This window comes from Bactrocera neohumeralis, chromosome 4 (assembly GCF_024586455.1).
Source record: "Bactrocera neohumeralis isolate Rockhampton chromosome 4, APGP_CSIRO_Bneo_wtdbg2-racon-allhic-juicebox.fasta_v2, whole genome shotgun sequence".
Taxonomy (NCBI): Eukaryota; Metazoa; Arthropoda; class Insecta; order Diptera; family Tephritidae; genus Bactrocera; species Bactrocera neohumeralis.
The window spans coordinates 76,046,390-76,065,409 of NC_065921.1; the positions used below are offsets into that span (position 1 = coordinate 76,046,390).

Consider the following 19,020-nt stretch of genomic DNA (forward strand, 5'->3'; position numbering starts at 1 on the left):
TGTAAAAAACAAATTGTTAATTTTTTTGAAATTTAAAATGTAAAGTTTTAAAATTTTTACAATTATTTTGAAAGGTATATTTCTAGTATTTTTTATGGAGTATTCTATAATACAGAAACTATTTTTGCAGAACACAATATGTTAAAGAAAGTTTAACCATTGATAGCATACTCTGTTTCATGTTTTGTATGACAGTCCTACATATGTATATGTCTGTATATCTAGTATAATATATTTTGTTAGTATTATATAGTTTAAAAATTTAGAAAAAAAGATAGATAGATTTCTGCAACAGCATAGCTTACTTCTCGCTTGTTTCGAAACTATTTCAGATTTAATATACTTTTGAGGTAACGGAAAAACAACAAATATTAAGGCATCTATTATATAAAATATACGTCCGGAAGTAATATACAAAAACTAAGTTCTTAAACAAAATAAAATTTTTCGAAAATTAAACGTCAGGAAAAATAATGAATAAAATATCAAAAAAAAAAGAAAAATATGTAAAAAATCTGTCTCCTAAATATAACAACAATTTAGAAAAAAATTTATTTTTCCTGCAAAAATTTTAATTTTTTGCTCCTTTAATTTTCTTCACAAATATTTACAGCTCTTTTGATTTGATTTGTAGTTTTCACGTAATTTTTAATTTAATAAAAGCAACGCATGCATAAGAAAATTAAAAATGAAGATCGTGCCGGAGCGTTTAGAGAAACTGCAAGCTTTTGTTTGCTCCAGAATGCAGCAGGTGAGCTGTTCAAGCGTAACGCCTCGGGCATGTAAAAAGCTTTTAATGGATGCAATTCGATGTGCACAGTTGTTGTTCAATGTGTCTCATTTGTTTCCTTAGTAGGTGGTTACACTTGTAAATATACACACAAAAGTTATATGCGAAAATATGTGTTGAATTTACAAATTTTTCAACCAAAATATTCTTTCTTTAATTTTATTAATTTTGTGTTTTGAAATAAAAATATTCAAATTTTCAATACAAGGAATACCTAAAAATATGTATATAAATTATCAGTAAGACTGTCAATTAAGCCATGCCTCTGTTTGTATATATGCAAGCTAGTCTCTCAGTTTTGGAGATATCAATCTGAAATTTTGCACACGAATTTTTCACGCAAAGAAGCTGCTAGTTTGTCGGAATCACTGATATCGAATCACTGTATCGTATAGCTACCATACAAACTGAATCATCGGCATCAAGCACTTGTATGAAAACCACTTTTATTTGACGAGAGATCTTCAAGAAATTTTGAAAAAGTTTTAATTCCAAGCCATCGCTACAATCTTCGAAAAAATTGTTTAGATCGGTCTAGGTAGGTAGGAGTGCCGCCCTATCGGGCTCAATTAACACTTGATGTGCCATTTTGATTTAGATCGGTCTACTATAGCATTTAATTGCCATACAAACTGACCGCTCGAAATCAAGTCCTAGGAAGAAATCTTTTTAAATTTTAATTGCGAAATTTTCGCAATTTGCTATTTAACTACATAGGACCATTAAAAATCTGTTTCAAAATATTTCAAGCCATAAAAAGTGTCCAAAATTAAAGCTCGTCGAAACATATTTGGTTAAATCAGTTTGGAATAGACTTTATATACAAATATTTCCACTGTGTCCATACATATATGTTTGTATATATAATATAAAAATTGCGGTGGCTTAAAGTTTAAAAGAAGCGCAAAAAATGTGGCTAACGGGTCACAAAAACTGCAACATATAAATATATTTAAATGTATATAATATATATATGATGCACCCTGCAAATATAAGGTATCACAGAGCTTTTTATGAAACGACACCAAACCAATTTTTTGCTCATAACATTTCAACTTTCTGATTTTTCAGTTTGTAAACAGAATTTGCATGGAAATTATTATTTTTTACAAAGCTGTGTATTAAAAAATAAAAAAAATGTAGCACATTGCACACTACTAGGCGCTTAAGCTGTTAAATGAGATATGAAGTGTTGAAATAGTAGCATAAATGCGAGGGGAAAACAAAACATATTTTTTGGCAGTGTGTAAAAATTAAGCAGTTAACTAAAGTTGCGCTTAAGCTCTGCATAACTTCACTGTAGCACATTACGACACTTTTTTGGTGGTTCATAAAGTGGCTTAACTTTTTCGCTGCTACCAAATGAAATTATTGCATTACTGTAAAAAATGTGAAATAAAAGAAGTTTTGGGTTCGCAGTTGACAGTGTGATTTTTCGTGAATTTATTTATTTAAATGTGATTTTTTATAATATAGAATATAAAAACCATGAATATAATGGGTTGTCAAAAAAGTCTTGCGGTATTTTTATTGAATTTTTTTTTTATTGAAATTGAAATGAATTTTTGATGACTCATGCCCAGCTCTTGACCGATGCTACGGCTGCTACTATGCCGGTCTCTTTCGAACAATTCAGCGATTTTATCGCAATTTTCGACGACAGGCCTTCCGGAGCGTGGCGCATCTTCGACCACCTCTACACCAGAACGAAAACGTTGAAACCATCGTTGTGCGGTGGAAATGGAAACTGTATCGGGTCCATAAACTGCACAAATTTTATTGGCGGCTTGAGATGCATTTTTGCCTTTATCGTAGTAGTACTGTAAAATATGCCGTATTTTCTCTTTATTTTGCTCCATGTTTGCGACGCTATAACTCACGAACGACTTAAAAGAAACGACAATCAATCAAACACGTGTTAGCGCGTGAAATGTGCTTTCCAAAAAGGTATAGCATGACCCGATGCGACTAGAACTACGCGCTTTCAGTGCCAATAGCGAAAATACCGCAAGAGTTTTTTGACAACTAAATAGAGATGGAAAATTTAGAACGCAGACTGTCTACTAATAGATATCGCTTTTTGCTAATATATATTATAATCGTATGATTTTCATAAAAGAACATAAGTATAAACATTTATATAAAGGCATCGACAAATTTTTTTGTATAAATTGTAGCTGCAACGGAGAGACCTATTTTTAAAGGCAGAAATTTAGGTCTGATTACAATAGAAGAACTTGAATTGTACTGTCTGAAAATAGTTTTACGTACAGGCAAGAATTTATATGTCCACTTCTACTTAAATATTTAAGCTTTACTTTATTTACTTTACTATTCTATGTTTCATATCACAGATACATATATTTGGTGGTCGAAGAAGTCTTTTCGTATTTTTAATCCAACTACAACTAATTTTTTTTATATTTGTAATGATATTTAATCTACGAAATATGTACCATTTTGTTCAACCACTTTTTGCCATATTTCCGCTAGAGATATTATTCCAACAGTGTTGAATTTTCTGGTTTCCCTGCGAAAAGCTGCCACAAGTAATTTCCACAAGCTTCTCTTAAAGCCAACTTTACTCTATTAAGGGAGTTCTGCATTGACCTAAACAAATGGTAGTCCGATGGTGCAAGGTCAGGTCTATATGGTGCATGTATCAAAACATTCCAGAAGACCTCTCCCATCAACAAAGATACCACGTACATCTCTGTTGCTCTGATAGAAAACGAAGGCATTTCTGTTGATCAGTTCTGTCCATTTTTTTTCAATTGCATGCTTCAATCTAATCAGTCGTTGGTTGTTAAAAGTCGAATAAATCGTTCGACCAGACTGGAGCAGCTCATAGTGGATGATTCCTCTCCAATCCCACCAAACACTCAGCATAAGCTTTGGAAGCGTCAATCCTAGCTTTGCGACCATTTGTAGAGCTTTACCACGCTTGGACCATGATCTTTTTCGCACATTATTGTCGTATTTGATTCACTTTTCTTCTCCTGTTACCATTCGTTTCAGAAATGGTTCGATCTCATTTCGTTTCAGCAGAGAATCGCAGATGTTAATTCGGTTTATTAAATTTTTTACAGACAATTCATGTGGTACCCAAACATCGAGCTTCTTTTGGTAGCCAACCTTTTGTAAATGGTTCAAAACCGTTTGATGGTGAATGTTAAGTTCCTTAGCGATGTTGTGGGTGCTTATATGATGGTCCTGGTCAATATTTTCCATACTTTCATCGACTTTTTCAATGATAAGTCGACCAGAGCGAGGTGCATCTTTCACATCAAAATTTCCAGCATGGAAGCGAGCGGACCATTCTTGTGCTACACGAACTAATACGGCATCGTCTCCGTAAACTTCACAAATTTTATTTGTGGCTTGCGTGGCATTCTTCCCTTTTTTAAACAAAGTTTTCAAAATATAGCGAATTTCTTCATTATTTTCACTCATTTTTGAACAGCTGTAACGTTTTTTCAACTTCCCCGAATTTAATTTTTTTAAATAAAGCTTAAGATCTCACCTTTCCAACACTATATGGTATGATACAATGTGATTGGTAGTACTGGAGATATACGACTACAACGACATCTATTGACAAAAAACGAAAAGACTTTTTCGACTGCCCATATATATCTATGTATTTCTGGGACTTAAGTAAATTGTTTGTTTCGAATGACTCTGTGATGATTTTCTCTCCTTAAAAAGACCGTATGGAGAATATTCTGCAGAGCTGTATTGTGATCCTCACATATTTAGAATCAATGGCTTCGTCATCATTACTTTTCATTCTTTTAATAAAAGGTTTAACTCGATTATTAGTTACCGTTGGTTTCATATTGCAATTGTCATATTGCTGCTCAATGTGACCTGTCCAAAAATTTCATACTAAAAATAATTTATATTAATTTTCTGCAGAGTTATAAACTAAATTATCCCAAAAAGGCTAAATTTTTGGCTTACTTCGAAAATAAAATATTTTTTTGTAATTACTCTACACTTAAATGTTGCCACTCTCTTCGAAATACCACATAATTACAACTCAAAACTCCAGCACAGCGCACCCTACTCTGGCAATATTTATGTGTTTGTAGTTTGTTCATAACAACGCATATCAGCGCGCTATCATCGTCGGCTTTGTGGAGGACATTCATTTTTTATGCGCTCAACTTTTGTTTTCCGAATTCCCGCCGGTGCAATTTCGCTCAGTTAGCCGAAAGTTCGGCGCACTAGAAGTGGGGTGAGCCAACACAATGAGGATGAGGATGAGACACAAAGCGACACGCGGCACTCAGTTTCGGCTGTGTAGTGGCTTGGTGTGGTAGCTTTCATGTACAAACTGGTATTTACCAGCTTTGAGCGCGTGAAATACTTTTTTGCCTTCGCGCTGACATATTTTATTTATGCTCCGTGTGGTATTTAAGGTGCGACAACTTTGCTTGTGTTTTGCGAAACACAAACATATCTACCTATAAATACTGCGTTGAACATGGCGAGTGTATGAGCTGTAGTCATATTCGAGCTGCTGTACCGTTATGCGAGCAGCATAAACATGTTGAATGCGCCAGAAATGGTTTAACAGCTGCCAACGGTTAAGCGCGTTTTGTCGGATTTGATTAAGTGAAAATAGTTTTGCATATGAACAAAGCATGAGATTTACAGTTATTTTGCCATTTTATTATATACCGTGAGTGCATAAAGTTGCGCGGCATAATTTTTTGGGGAATATTAACAATTTAAAACTTTTGGTGAAATGTTTTGAACCATGAGTCGCGAAGGATAAAGTATTGTCGGTTAATGGTTGTTTATAGCCGTGTTTTCTGCTTAGGTTTGAGGCCGCTATTTTTGTTGATGAGATCTTTCAGTTATCAGCTGGTATTTCCTGCTTGAAATGCCGCTGTTTTTTCATGTTCTTCTATGATAGAAGATATATAGATATCCACTATAGCTTCTTCCACAGGTTACACCCAACGTTATTCGCCACTTGTAAAGGAATTCTGTCTAATCTTACTAGGTATATATACATCTTATATTCACTTGGAAATAAAAATCTGCTTCCTTGAAGATGAAGTCACTTAGGCTTCACTTAGGGCTCAGAATCACATACTGTTCCGAAATAAGTTTTGGCTTGGTATCTCTGCATAAGTTGGAAAAGATTATTTATAGATTAATTTTTATCGATTATCAACAACGTCTTGTGTCATATGCAATTTCCTTTCCATGACACTAACACTATCCTGTTTAAAATATGCGTACAAGTATGTCTCTTTCTATTCGAAAGAAATTCTCCTTTGGAGAGACCTTCTTCACGATTATGTTGTCATTAAGCACGATAGTTCTGAGAGTATTTTAAAACGTGGATAAACAATAAATTTTTCTATGGATTGTGTGCGGTCTTCTGAGAGAATTTGGTCTGTTTCTTATTTTTAAGGTGGTACATGAGTTTCCTCGAGTAAAAAACAGCCTTTTTTCAATAATTTTTTTCTCATATAAAAATTAAATATTTTATTAAAATTTTTCATTCTTAAAAACATACGCTATTAGCAAAGAAATTCTGAAATTTTTGAAACAAAATATTTAAATTCGACCATTGCGATCATCTAAAGGGGAAAAATACGTGTTTCAGTTAAAACCTTATCTTAGAATTTGAATGAAGGAGAAAAACTGAAAACGGGATTTTTGGCAGACATTTTTACAAAAATGAAAATTTCAGTGAAAATTTTCTTTCAAATAGTTGTAATCGAAAAAGCATTCTTACTCCAAGACTTTAAGAATTTTTTCTCAAAGACCTGTGTAAAATTTCATGTACGTCGGTTGAGTAGTTCTCGAGTAGTTGAGTAGTTCTCTCGCGGCTGAAGGCCTCGTAGCCAGTGCTGCGTTTATGTATTTATATAATAAAACTCTTTTTTTGTTATATGAATTATTATAAATAAATAAATATAAATAGTTCTCGAGAGACGTACTTCTAAATCAAAGTTTCGATAAAAACGCGTTCAAAGATGGCGCTCTTAGCTTTGCTAGCTTCGAGAGCACAAGTTCTTAAGGTTCTATCTCCGAAACTTTTACTCGGGTCAACTTGAAAATTTGGAATAATATTGTAGATATATTTTAGAATTTAATAAGACAATAAATAAATACGATTTTTTGAAACACGTAAACCCATGTAACCCCTACATACTATGCAGTGCTGAGTCCAACAAATAATGGTAGATGGTTCGTTCAGGAGTTTTTGTATTATATATGCGATCTCGCAAAACAGAAATATATGTGAGAACACTTAATGCATTCGCAGATATCTACCCAAGCTTTCTTCCACTACTTCCTTAGTTATTCTCCGATTTAAACGCAGTTTTCGGTGGAAAGATTTTTGAAATAAAGTTTTGGAAAGCATCACTAACTTCCATCTCCAAGAGTCGTTTAAACCCGTTGGCCAGAACTGATCATAAGGAGTTAATTAGTTAGGTCGTTGGAAGATAGGCTGACTTATAAAATAATTTATCAAAAAATGTTGTTATTGATCTCATACTTTAAATTAGTAAATTAGTTATTTATGTAAATGTTTCCAGTTCAGAAGTCTATGCTCAAAAAGTCACTTTATAGGTTCAAAAATAGAGCAGATTATCTAAGAAAACATGAGCATATTAGAAACAGTAACGGGCAAACATAAATAACGCAAGGGATTCGCTTTGACACCACTCAAAAGAGGTCTTTTGTATTAAATTTATATAATATTAGTATGTTAAATACCAAGTTGATTGTGTTCCTGCAAACGTCCCTAAAATTTCAATTTTTGTCATAAAAATAAGGATTTAACAAACAAGCTTTTTGTTTTTAATTTGAAACGTTCCTAGATCATGTTTCATTACTCATGCATTTAACATGAGATCTTTTGATATTTTGTATTTAGAAAGAAAACGTCCCCTTGAATATACGGTATTCTAGTACAAAAATGTTCTGAATGATTTTTTTCTTAAAAATCTTTTTTTAAAAGTTATATACAGTTAAAGTTATATGTGACCTGGTCCACGAAAAGGGAGCTAACGTGCGAAAACTAAAAAAGAAAAAAAAGAAAAAAAAAAGCATCTCATCTTCCATCCGAATCAACTAAAAAGTGAAAATTGATTGTTTTGACACCTAAGCCCCCTTTCCGTAGACCAGGTCACATATATCAAATGTACTGAAAATCCAGGCAAGTGCTTATGCATTATGTGTTACGCATACGACATGGTGTACCATATGAATTCAGTAGAGTTGATGCATAATTTTAACTGCGTTTAATTTTTAAAGGAAGATTTTTCAGAAAATAATTCTTCAGACCTTTTTTGTAGCTTTTTTGAAGTTAGATTTATTTGTTTTTTTTTTTTTATAATTAAAGATTTATTTGCTTTAAAGATAAAAAATTGTTTGCCAAACATCAAAAGATTCCATATAAAACACATAAATGAAGAATGCTATTTAGGCTCGGTTGAAATGGAAAAAAATAACTTTTGTACATTGTCATTATTCTATCAGGGCAAAAACTGAAACTAAATTGGCAAAAAATATACCATATAAATAAGGGACACCCTAATGTTACATGTATATGTACATACCAAAGGCTTTAATATTGCTTTAACTTTTATTCTACTGGCATGCAATTAATAGCTTTTTTGGGTAAATTTATAACATTGTTTGCTTTAAGTGTCCTTGAGTTCTCAGTTGCCTGCGCAAACTTTGCCAAATGTTAGCAAATATAACAAAAATAAATAAAAGAAATAAAACGTAGACGGGGATATACTTGTATACTAACTATGAAATTTCCACATGCCTTCCAACTGAAGCTTGTGTGTGTTCTTATTGCTCTTTTTGGTCTGCTGAAAGTTATTGACTCATTTGCTAACTAAGTACACAAATTTCTAGCAAAATTTTTATTGCCAGTACTAGTAAAAGTTGAGCTAAAAACATTTAATTCTTTATTAATGAAATTCAAATAAATAGTGAAAAATTTAATTTGTTTGTTAGGGAAATAGTGTTTTGAGTTTATAATCTTATAGCTTTGTTAAAAAATTATATCACTTCGATGCTTTTAAATTTTTTTTTGTCGATTTGAGTTATTAAAAGAGTTTTACTACTTATTTTTCGAAGTATTATATAATCAAATATTGTTAAAGCGCATATTTTTATGTCTAAATTCCTTAACTAAACTATTTTCATTCAGAAATGTTGGCATACTTTTTTTGAATCACACTATTCATAATTTTTGAGGATAGTTGAACTGAATTGTTCTCGAATTCTTCACTGCATGCAATACAGTCATTTTCTTACTGAAGTCGGAGTACTTAAAACTTGTTTGCGTTGTCCTCTATTCTGTCATAATAACAAGCAAGGCGATTGATTATTTATTGTATGTATTCAGAGACAATAGGCATATGAGTCTGAGGTGCCATGTTTTAAGATTATTGAGTGCACAAAACTGGCTTTGATATCTACTTTGAGGCAGTTCCGATGAGCGAAATTAGAAGTTTTAGAAATTTAGTTAATTATTTCTATATATGTATGTATAAGACAAGTCTACCTAGTGAATAATTATATTTTTTTAAATTTATTTAGGAAAAATTCTTTAAAAATATTTTCAATTAAAACAAAAATTAGAAAAAAATATTTTGATTGCAAAAAATTTATATAAAAATACCACAAATTTGAACATTAAAAATATTAAACTCAAATTGATATATTATCTTAGCAAGCAATTGAAAACAACACCAGTGTTTTATACCTCAATGTATAGACTACAATTCTAAAGAACTGTTCAACTATAAGATAAATTAAATTGCGTATAAAAATGAGCCAAAATACAAGTATGGGTATACAGAAGAAGCCACCAGTGGGTGTAAGTGTTAAATACTGATAGTAATTTGAAATACTAATAGTTGTTAAAATTGTGAGAGTAATTTAATATACCAGGTGTTATGAATGTTTTATTGCTTACAGATATTTTTAGAATCCCCTTAGCAACCAGTAAAGTTGTGTTAGAAGTAATTTTTTAATAATGTTGGTTAGAAATTCCAAATATATATAATTATTTATAGAAATAAAAAAAATTAAAATAATTTAATTTTTTTTGTTTAATTACTCATTATATTTTTAATAATTACTTTAATGCTAAATTTTATGATTTGCAGCCAGTAGTTTAGTTTTATCAGTTATTAACGAAGAAAATTCTCTGCCTGCCAGACTCTCCACGTGCTTTAGCATTCCTCGCTTTACTCAGCACTCCTTTTTTCATTGAATAATAGCTGAAAGTTAAAAAGTTTTAACTGCTAGGTTTACAGTTTTAGATAATTTTTCCTCAAACGGAAAAATTTCAAAAATTTTGTTGAAAGTCAAGTTTTATCTTTGCATAATAATTAAAATTTTGTGATTTTTAGATCATATTTTAATGAAACATATGGACTATCTGAAGCATTGTTACAATTTTTTCATAATATTTTCGAAGTTATTTTTGCAAAACTTGGTAGTGTGTGATTATTATTTCATAAAGTATTAAAAATTATATGTGCTCCATATAAGATACTTGTATATACCAAAGTCGTGAAGAGTAAAGAAGTAAATAACTTTCGATTTAGTAGTCACGAAAAATGTTGGCTACCTTTAAGCTGTTTCTGCAGTGTATTTCCGTCACATAGCCTAAGCCACACAAAAACAGAACTCGATTTAGTAGTTTCAGCGTGGACTAAAAAGTTTTGTTTACATTTAGATTGTTTCTAGAGTGTATTTCTATTCATACCCTAAATCGCAAAAAAACGGTATTCAATTTAGTAGTTTCAGTAGTGAATAAAAAACGTTGCCTACATTTAGGCTGTGTTTGGAGTGTAATAGCAAAGTCACATATCCAATCTCGGCGTGTTTAGAAAGGTGTACCTATAATATACTACGTATTATAGTTCAATATATTGAAAGTACAATTCTTTCAATGACATAAATTATGGAAGGATTTGAAAACCCCAGTTCTTCTAAAGCAAATAGGTTATATAATATATTATTTAGGAAATACAAGTCGATATTTCGATATTAAAAACAAAACTGAGTTTTCAAATCTCCGTAGATGAAAATTTAAAACAGAAAGGTCTTGTTAAACTAGAAAGTATTTCCCGTACAATGATGTACGAACAAAAAGAAGAACAAAATTTTACCAAATAGTGCTTAAAAAATTTAATTTACCACAAATTCTTATAGGTTTTCTTGCTTGATACGACAAATACTTTTATAGTATATTAATTAAAAGACCCTCATTGTTTTTATTTTTGATCAGAAGCGTAGAGATCGTACTGATGAGATTGAGGCATTTTTTTTATCCACTTCATAGACTTATTAAAATTTTTTTTTTAACCTAAATAAGGTATATTCAGTTTCCACGAAGCTTGTAGAAGAAGAAAGCATCGGAAATTATCATTTTGAGGAGCTGAGTCGATTTGGCTCTACCCTTTTGTCTGTTTATGCACGATATTGAGCTGAGATTTTACGTATATCCTTTCCTCTACAAAAATCTGCTAATTTGTCGGTACCGCTGATATCGGACAGAGTATAGCTGTCAATCAACCTGAACGAACTGATCAATTGCTTGTATATAAACTAAATTGCTTGTATATAAAACTTTTTTTATTTCGAGAGATCAAAATCAAGTCCTTGTAATGAATGTGTTGAATTTGTGAAGGGTATTATAGCTTCGACGCAAACGAATTTGTAAATCTAGCAGTTGTTTTTAGTTTTCGTCCATTTTTGTATATGTTAGAGTACAAAACAGATATAAAAATGGACGAATGACAACATTTTATGTTTATTAACAGCCGCTATAATTATTTTTAAGTAAAATATATTAATATCTGCCAGAAAATGTATATGATTTCATAGGTATAAATAAACATTTTTGTTTCAAGTTCCACATTTTCATTTGTTTTGCACCTAAACCTCCAAATATGTATGATTAACACATCTGATTAAAGCACAACTGCAAACATTTCCCTTACACTTAGTTGAAAAAAACTTCCCTCCAACACAAAACACGCATCTTCAAATCATTTATTTCGCTTGTTGGCTTGCTGTCATGAAATATGAACGCTACCGGAAACGCTTAGCACAACAGAATCCGCTCTTAAAAATCACAAACTCATACAAAATACGCCAACTTCATCCACAGCTTTTTCGGTTAGCAGCGATTCGCTTTCTATCAAATATTAAAGTCACGCTCATACACACACATATATGTGTTTTTGTTGTATTGTAAGCCTGTGTGCATTAATAATATATTTAAATAAGCTTTAAACTTATTACACAACCACTTCGACACTTGACTTACACTCTTCTCACCTTTCTACGCATATTCGCCGCCACGAAAATCGACACTCGCACACTTCAACTTGAACTGGAATTATGAAAACACCACTTACACACATGAAATCCGCTTGCTTGCGTGGGTTTGTTTGTGCGCTTACTCGTTGGCATGTTGGGCACAGGTGCCGGCTCATGCCTTGCCGACTGGCGTGCGTAAGGGCTGCTTACCTTTGGGATTACCGCAGCCGTTGTTGTTGGAGGAGAAGAAATTCCTGTTGGCGGTGGAGCGCGGTGATATCGGCAATGTACGCAGGTGAGTGAATGAAATGAGTACAAGTAATATGTATATTTTCAATCATATTTGCGAAAATTAAAGCGGTGTTATAAATAAATGCATTTGTATATTAAATAGCCATATACATATATACAGTTTCTATGCAGATAACTCATATAAAGTACTTAACTTCCCTTTGTTGTTTTGAGTTGTTGCGAATTTTAACAGATCGATCTTTTTTCAGCGACCCATTTACATATCTGAAGTTGTGTATTTCGCATTTATGGCAAACCAGGGATGCAGTCGAAGCGAGAGAGATTAGACGACATGGCGTATGAGCATCTTTTGACTTGCTTTATTTGTAAAAAAATTTTATGTAACAAAGTACATATTATAATTGCCTTTCAATCTTTGCAAAAATTTAAATTTGACTCAAATATTGAACTGGCTATTCCATGGCTCCACGTTGCTCCTTTACAACAATATGAGGCAACCAATGCTTTTCTCATCGTCTATCAAAGGTGAGGTGAGGTGAGCAAGTACTTCACTTTTTCGATCCCTCCTTGCAAATAAAATCAGTTCAGTTTGGATTGACAGCTAAGTTTTCTTTCCTCTCAGCAATAGCTACCATACAATTCGAGAAATGTCACCACCATCCATTTCCCTTGCATGACGGTTTCATCCAGGCGTGCAGAGCAGTTTCCACCAACCTGTCCTTACTGCAGGCATGTTGAGCCCCAAATACCATGTTTTTCTATATGCTTCCCTTAATATGCAGGTCCAAAAGCCTCTCTTGCATCTTCAACAAGAACGAAGAGACACCGACGTTCGGAATGAATGCCACTCTTATCTGCCTTCACGTTTAAGAGATGAGGTCAATGGTAACCCATTTCGCGTAGATGGTGGCCAACCAGCTGCATGACATCGTCTGCTGAAGTTGCGGGTGTATGATATTATGAGTTCACGGGACCACAATAACAACATCAATAAAAAATTTGTACACGGTCTCGGAATTAAAAAAACACATCGAATCAAAACTGTATTCATATTGTACAAACAACAAAAACAATGTTTGCTACACCTAAGTGAATGTGTGTCAATGTCGTTCAGCAGGGAACTACTGCGTGCCAAACGGCGCCAACGCAAAAAAAAAAATTAAATAGAGCCACTTGATGTCGTTGGCAGCCAAACGGAGCCTAGTGAGTTATTACGTGCACACCCAGTTATAGATCATACCTTTTTATTTCTAGATGCTTGATGGAACCATTTCAACATTCTGCAGAGCAAGTTTGCCGAGTGAAGTTCATTGAGTAGGAGAGAGACATTTCCATTCTTTCTAAACCCAATCAAATTCATACTCTAAGGAAACCTTATGCTTTTCAATTTAGGGTGATTGCAGCGTTACTGTAAAATTCTTTTAAAAAAACAGACCAAAAATATTTTTTTGTGTGTGAGGGGGTTGAAAATGGCTTCCGTAGGCTTTCACCATAGCTGTCGTAGAATATTCAACTTGCAGGTCACGAAAAAGTGATCCTGATGTTGCCAAACCGTTAAACGTACCTTGCAACGCTTAAATGAAGAGTCCTACTTTACCCGCTATATTCGGCAGATACTGAACTGTACGATTTCCATTTGTTCCGTCCATACAAGGTCAATATGAGCAGTATTACGGTAATGTTATTCAAGTTTTGCCATAAAGATTCAAAAAAGTTGTGACTAGGGATGGGTAATAGTTCGAATAACTCAAGAACTTAGTTGCTCACATAACATGGCTAAGGTAGCTCCGCACTACAGTCTTCTAATACATTTCCGTAGAGCGTCGATCATATCCATCAATCTGGCGCTGTTGAAAACGTTTCGTACGTCTAAGATCGCCAGAAGAACTATTCCTTTGTATTTTGAACATTTTTGCGGCTCTAGACTTTCAATGACGAACCTAATAAAATAGAATAGAGAAATATCCGCAACTTCGTTGATAGGCGCTTCAAGTATGGATTTAAGTAGTTCCTCATGCTTTCTCATGTGCCGAGTATGCTAAGTAGACGGTTTGCTGATAGTAAGTTAGGATCTCCTTTACCCTTACTGAATAGGACCAGTTGTATCTTATGGAGTTCAGGGAGTAGTGCGCAGAGTCATCCATTGGCTTTAGAAAAAAAAGTCAAAAACTCCAAAGCGCCTATAGCGCATACCCAACAGAGCACTGAAGGCACAAAAGAGCATTTAGAGCTCAAAACCTCAAATGTTCATTAAAATGTACAATGCTTATATAAAGGAAAAGGTGTTCTCCGACTCGTGGATAGTACATCATTTAATTCTACCTCCAAAAGCCATCTGAAGATCTTTCATCGTACCGACATCTGTGTGTACTCGACACAATAGGTAATGTGTATGAAAATATAACACAAAGTCGCTTGGAGTTAGCAAACTTGGTAGCCGGAGTATCACCAGCGAGACAATTGGGCTTTATGATAAAGAGATCTCTTCTTGATGCACTGAGAGAAGTCCTCGATTCTGCGGAAAATGCAGTAATTGGCAAAAGATGGAAAGGTAGCACAAAAAACTACTGCACACTGATTAAGATGGATGCCAAGAATGCACGTTCATCGCGGCAAAATAGGCACACATAATTAAAGCCGTGGATGAAATACGCGCCCGGAATACCTCATAAATATTACAATGAGTTATTTTAAAAATAGAAGGCTCATTTTTGATACGAACGAAGGCACCAAGAGCTGCTCTATCTCGAGTGGTGTAACCCAAAGTATCTTAGTATTAGGGCCACTATTATGGAACTTCATATATGACGATATAAAAGACGTGCAACCAACAACTGTAACTAAATACAATATGCTTAAATGATCTCAATAGTTCTCTTCAGTGACTAAACAATTACTTTGTCGACCTGAGTAATAAATACAGTTTGAGTCATAAAATGGTCTACGATAAATGTTCTGTTCTGTGAGTCTGCAACTAGCTGAGCACAAAATAAAAGTTTTACTCATAAGCACCAGGAATCTTCGAGAATGAACGAATAGAGGCTGCGTGCCTTCCAGCTGTTGATGCGAGATTACGCCAAACCGCAGCTGAAGTGTCTTGGAATAATATTGTTCGAATTTACAATTATGGAAGGCCTGATTGCGTGCATCTTTCTCTCAAACAACAATTCAAGTAATAAGTGCTTAACGGACTATATCAACCGAGGCTGCTGAAGTATTAGCCAGTATGCCGCCAATTGACATCCAGCTGCACTAGAGTGATTATATCAGCTATCAGCGCCTAAAAAAGTAACGGTAAAGACAGAGCAGAGGGACAAGAGCACCAAAATGTGGCAGCAGCGCTGGCAATCTTCATTCAAAGAGCATTGGACCCACAGACTTATACCGATCATCCAGTCGTGGATAGGCAAACGACATGGGGACCTGGATTTCCACCTACCCAAATACTTAGTGGAAATGGTTGCTTTAGCAGCGACCTTTACAGATTCCACAATGACATAATCCAAACTGTCCGACATGTACAGAGTATATAGAAGACTCTGAACAAAAACAAGGGAAAAACTAAAAACCACACTCGACGGTAGTTTTAACGAAACTCATGTGTCATTAGACTGAGAAATGGAAAGCTGTTAGCGAAGCGTCAGCATTCATAATGATAAAACTGAGACTTTTTCAGCAGATTAGGCGTCCGTCAGTCCCCACAATAGAGAATACTTAACTTTCCTGTCCCTACCACGAAGTAATACTTAAGCAGTGGTTTCGTGGGAGCGTCTTGATTTGGGAGTAGATTAGGCTTAGCGGATTAAAGTTCCGCACTCCAGCTCTCGATGCTTTTCCCTACTATCAAAAAAGAAAAAGGATATCATTAGGTATTCATGAATAACTACTTTCATGACAGACTTAATGAAGCGGTCCAACCGCAAATGCTGCTCATAATACTCGTATCACACACAAAAATGAGTAGAAATGAGTGTGATAGCACTGCCGAGCGGTGACTGGCCGGAAAGCATGCCGGAAGGCGCTCATTGACAAATGCACCAACGTGAATGCGAAAACAATAAAACGCACGTGTGTGTGTGTGTATTGAGCATAAGAGCTAGTGCCAACTGCTGTGTGTGACAAAACAAAACGCTCGGTTAGGTGCTGCTGAAGCTGCAAGCAAAACGGAAAATATTTCTTTTCACAACACACAAACACAGCGGGCATTCACTGTGCGCAACAAATGAGCGCCTGAAAGTATGCCTTAGAATGTTGAGCGTTTCATTTGCTTACGTGTGTTGTTTGTTGTTGCGCAAAAATGTTCTTTGCCGTTGTGTGTGTGTGTTGCATGCCAAATGAAGCTGATATGCCGGCTTCCGCACACACTTCCTGTTATCACATCGCTCCGCAGTTTGCTGGCTGCTTACTTCCTGGCTTGTATGGCCAACAAACTCAGCAGGCTTGCGTGTGCGTGTGCTCGAGACATTTTTATTGTCTGCTCTTACTCTTTCGAGCCACACATTGTTTGGTAGCTCCCGCCACGAAACTTACTCAACTTCCTGTTATTCCTGCACTCTCTTCTCTTTTTGCTTTGTAGTTTTTTTCTTTTTCTAAAGCTTTGTTGTGCTGCTTTTCCTTCCTAAGTCATCCTCCTGCTTGCCGCTTGCCTTGCACCGTTCTTCCATCACATGTGTGACCATTGTACCGGTGCTTGTTTATTATTATGCGGTACTTCCCTAAGGTGTCGGCACTGCCTTCCCTGTTCCGACATATTCATTTGCGTGTTAAATTACTAACTCCAGCTGTGTGCTCCGGCGACTCTATGCGAACTCTGCCTTACAAATGCTTGTCATCTTATATGTAATTGTTTGACTCCAGGCTGTGGTCAACTCAAATGCGCCGTCGGCTCCATCAAACTGGAAGTGAGTGCAAATAGCTTGTGACAATATTTGGGTCGAAGGTCAGTTGGCTAACAAAAGTTAAGTGTGCAATGTGGTAACAACTAACTGGTATTTTGAAAGCTGACATGTGAGGAGCTCTCTGTAGAAATGCTTCTAGGAAATTCTTTTGATAGTAGGGAGTTTGTGGAATATGGTGTTTACGAATCCTCGGTTCAATTTAACCTTCTTTAATACTCGCTGGAGTCAACTTGCTGTATTGAATACTTAGAGAGAGAGTAAAGTAGAGCGTAGTGAACTTAGTAAGGAGTTTTATTGTCTCCTCTTTCTTTTCAAGTAGCTTCCTTTGCAATAATCTAGGGTCCAGTAGGAATTAGAAACCCTGAAACCTCGAGCGCACAAGTTCTCAAGGCTGCATCTCCGAAACTATCTCTCGGATCAAATTGAAAACGTAGGGCACTATTCTAGAGATGTTGTCGATTTTAATAAGATAATAAAAAATTTCAACCCAGCAACGTATGTTAGGTTAATTAGGTTAAGTAAGATGCTTGAACCCTCACTATGGCCGGAGATCACACTTAGACTTTTATGTGTAGTCCTTTGTGAAGCCAGACGAAAACAACTTCCGTAGTTGGATCTTAGCTAATATGAAAAACACCTTAACCTATCACAAATCTGCCAGGTGTCTTATTTCCAATTCTTAACTTTCATCTGGATTTCTAAAAGTATGAGATTTGAGGTGTTTTTACCTTGAACTGCCAAAATCGTGTCATTTGAGGAGGAAGTGTGGATTGAAAGGTGGCCCTTACTGAGAGTGAAGCGTTAGTTAAACCTCTTACGATTTACCTTGAGCCAGACGTTTGTTCATTTGGTTGCAGGCCGCACAGTCTAGGTATGAACAACAAAAAGCCAATTGAGCTCCTAACCGTTTCCTTTCCGCAGTTATTGAGATTGTAGTACGAGAACAAGTTGTAATTTAATGCTATACCGCTGTAACACACAATACCCAAATTGACCAAGTTAAGGAGTCTAAACATCCTTGTAATGTTGCGTTACTAACGGAATGGCTAAGCACTTTGAAGGATGCTGCTGGAGCAGTAGATCTACTGAGACTTTAATCGACTAACTATTTTTTTAAATCTTAAACTGGAGCTGTTCGAAAGTTATCGTCAATATACTCCTCCACCAACCCTCCCCGGAAGCTTTGATATATCCGCCTCTCTTCTCCAACGAGTTACTCCCTTCCCTGCCTCACTCGAAGGCATGGGAACTGAAAGTGATTGCCATGGCTAGGCTAAGCGACCTGGTAGTCTAAGTATTTTGGAATGAAATCGAGGCTTACTAGGATTCCAGAGTGCTCAGGCTCGCAGTCATCTTAATATCGATATTAACTGAGTCTGATGGCAGCCTTCCTGGTCATATATCTTGCCACTATATCTTCCGCTGCTATAAGAAATGATAAACCAAATACAAAATACATATATCTCTTCAATTCGATTTTATTATTCATTAAGATATCACCCTTTTTTCGATGCCTCTTTTGTAACAATATGTGTTTTTTGCTGTAAAATAAGCTACTGCCTCGGCAATTAGCTCTTCATCATCGTCAAACTTTATTCGAGTCCAGCGAACTGGCTCTTAGGGTTTGTGCACAGAAATTAACCGCTGGGAACAGATCCGGACAATGCGGTAAACTATTTCAGAGAAACTCCCTACAGGAATGTTTTAGACGATTTCCAATAACCCAATATAATATTCGGTGTTTTAGACGAT

General features: G+C 35.0%; 1 protein-coding gene across 1 annotated transcript in view; it reads left to right on the top strand.

Annotated features, from left to right (window-relative positions):
- The first annotated feature begins 673 nt into the window (after positions 1–673).
- The window catches only part of LOC126756491 (transient-receptor-potential-like protein), a 48,197-nt gene continuing 29,850 nt past the window's right edge, over positions 674–19,020 (top strand). Inside the window, 2 exon segments of the mRNA XM_050469576.1 lie at positions 674–751; positions 12,283–12,413. Of these exon segments, the coding sequence (XP_050325533.1) occupies positions 689–751; positions 12,283–12,413 (194 nt within the window). The 5' untranslated portion in view covers positions 674–688.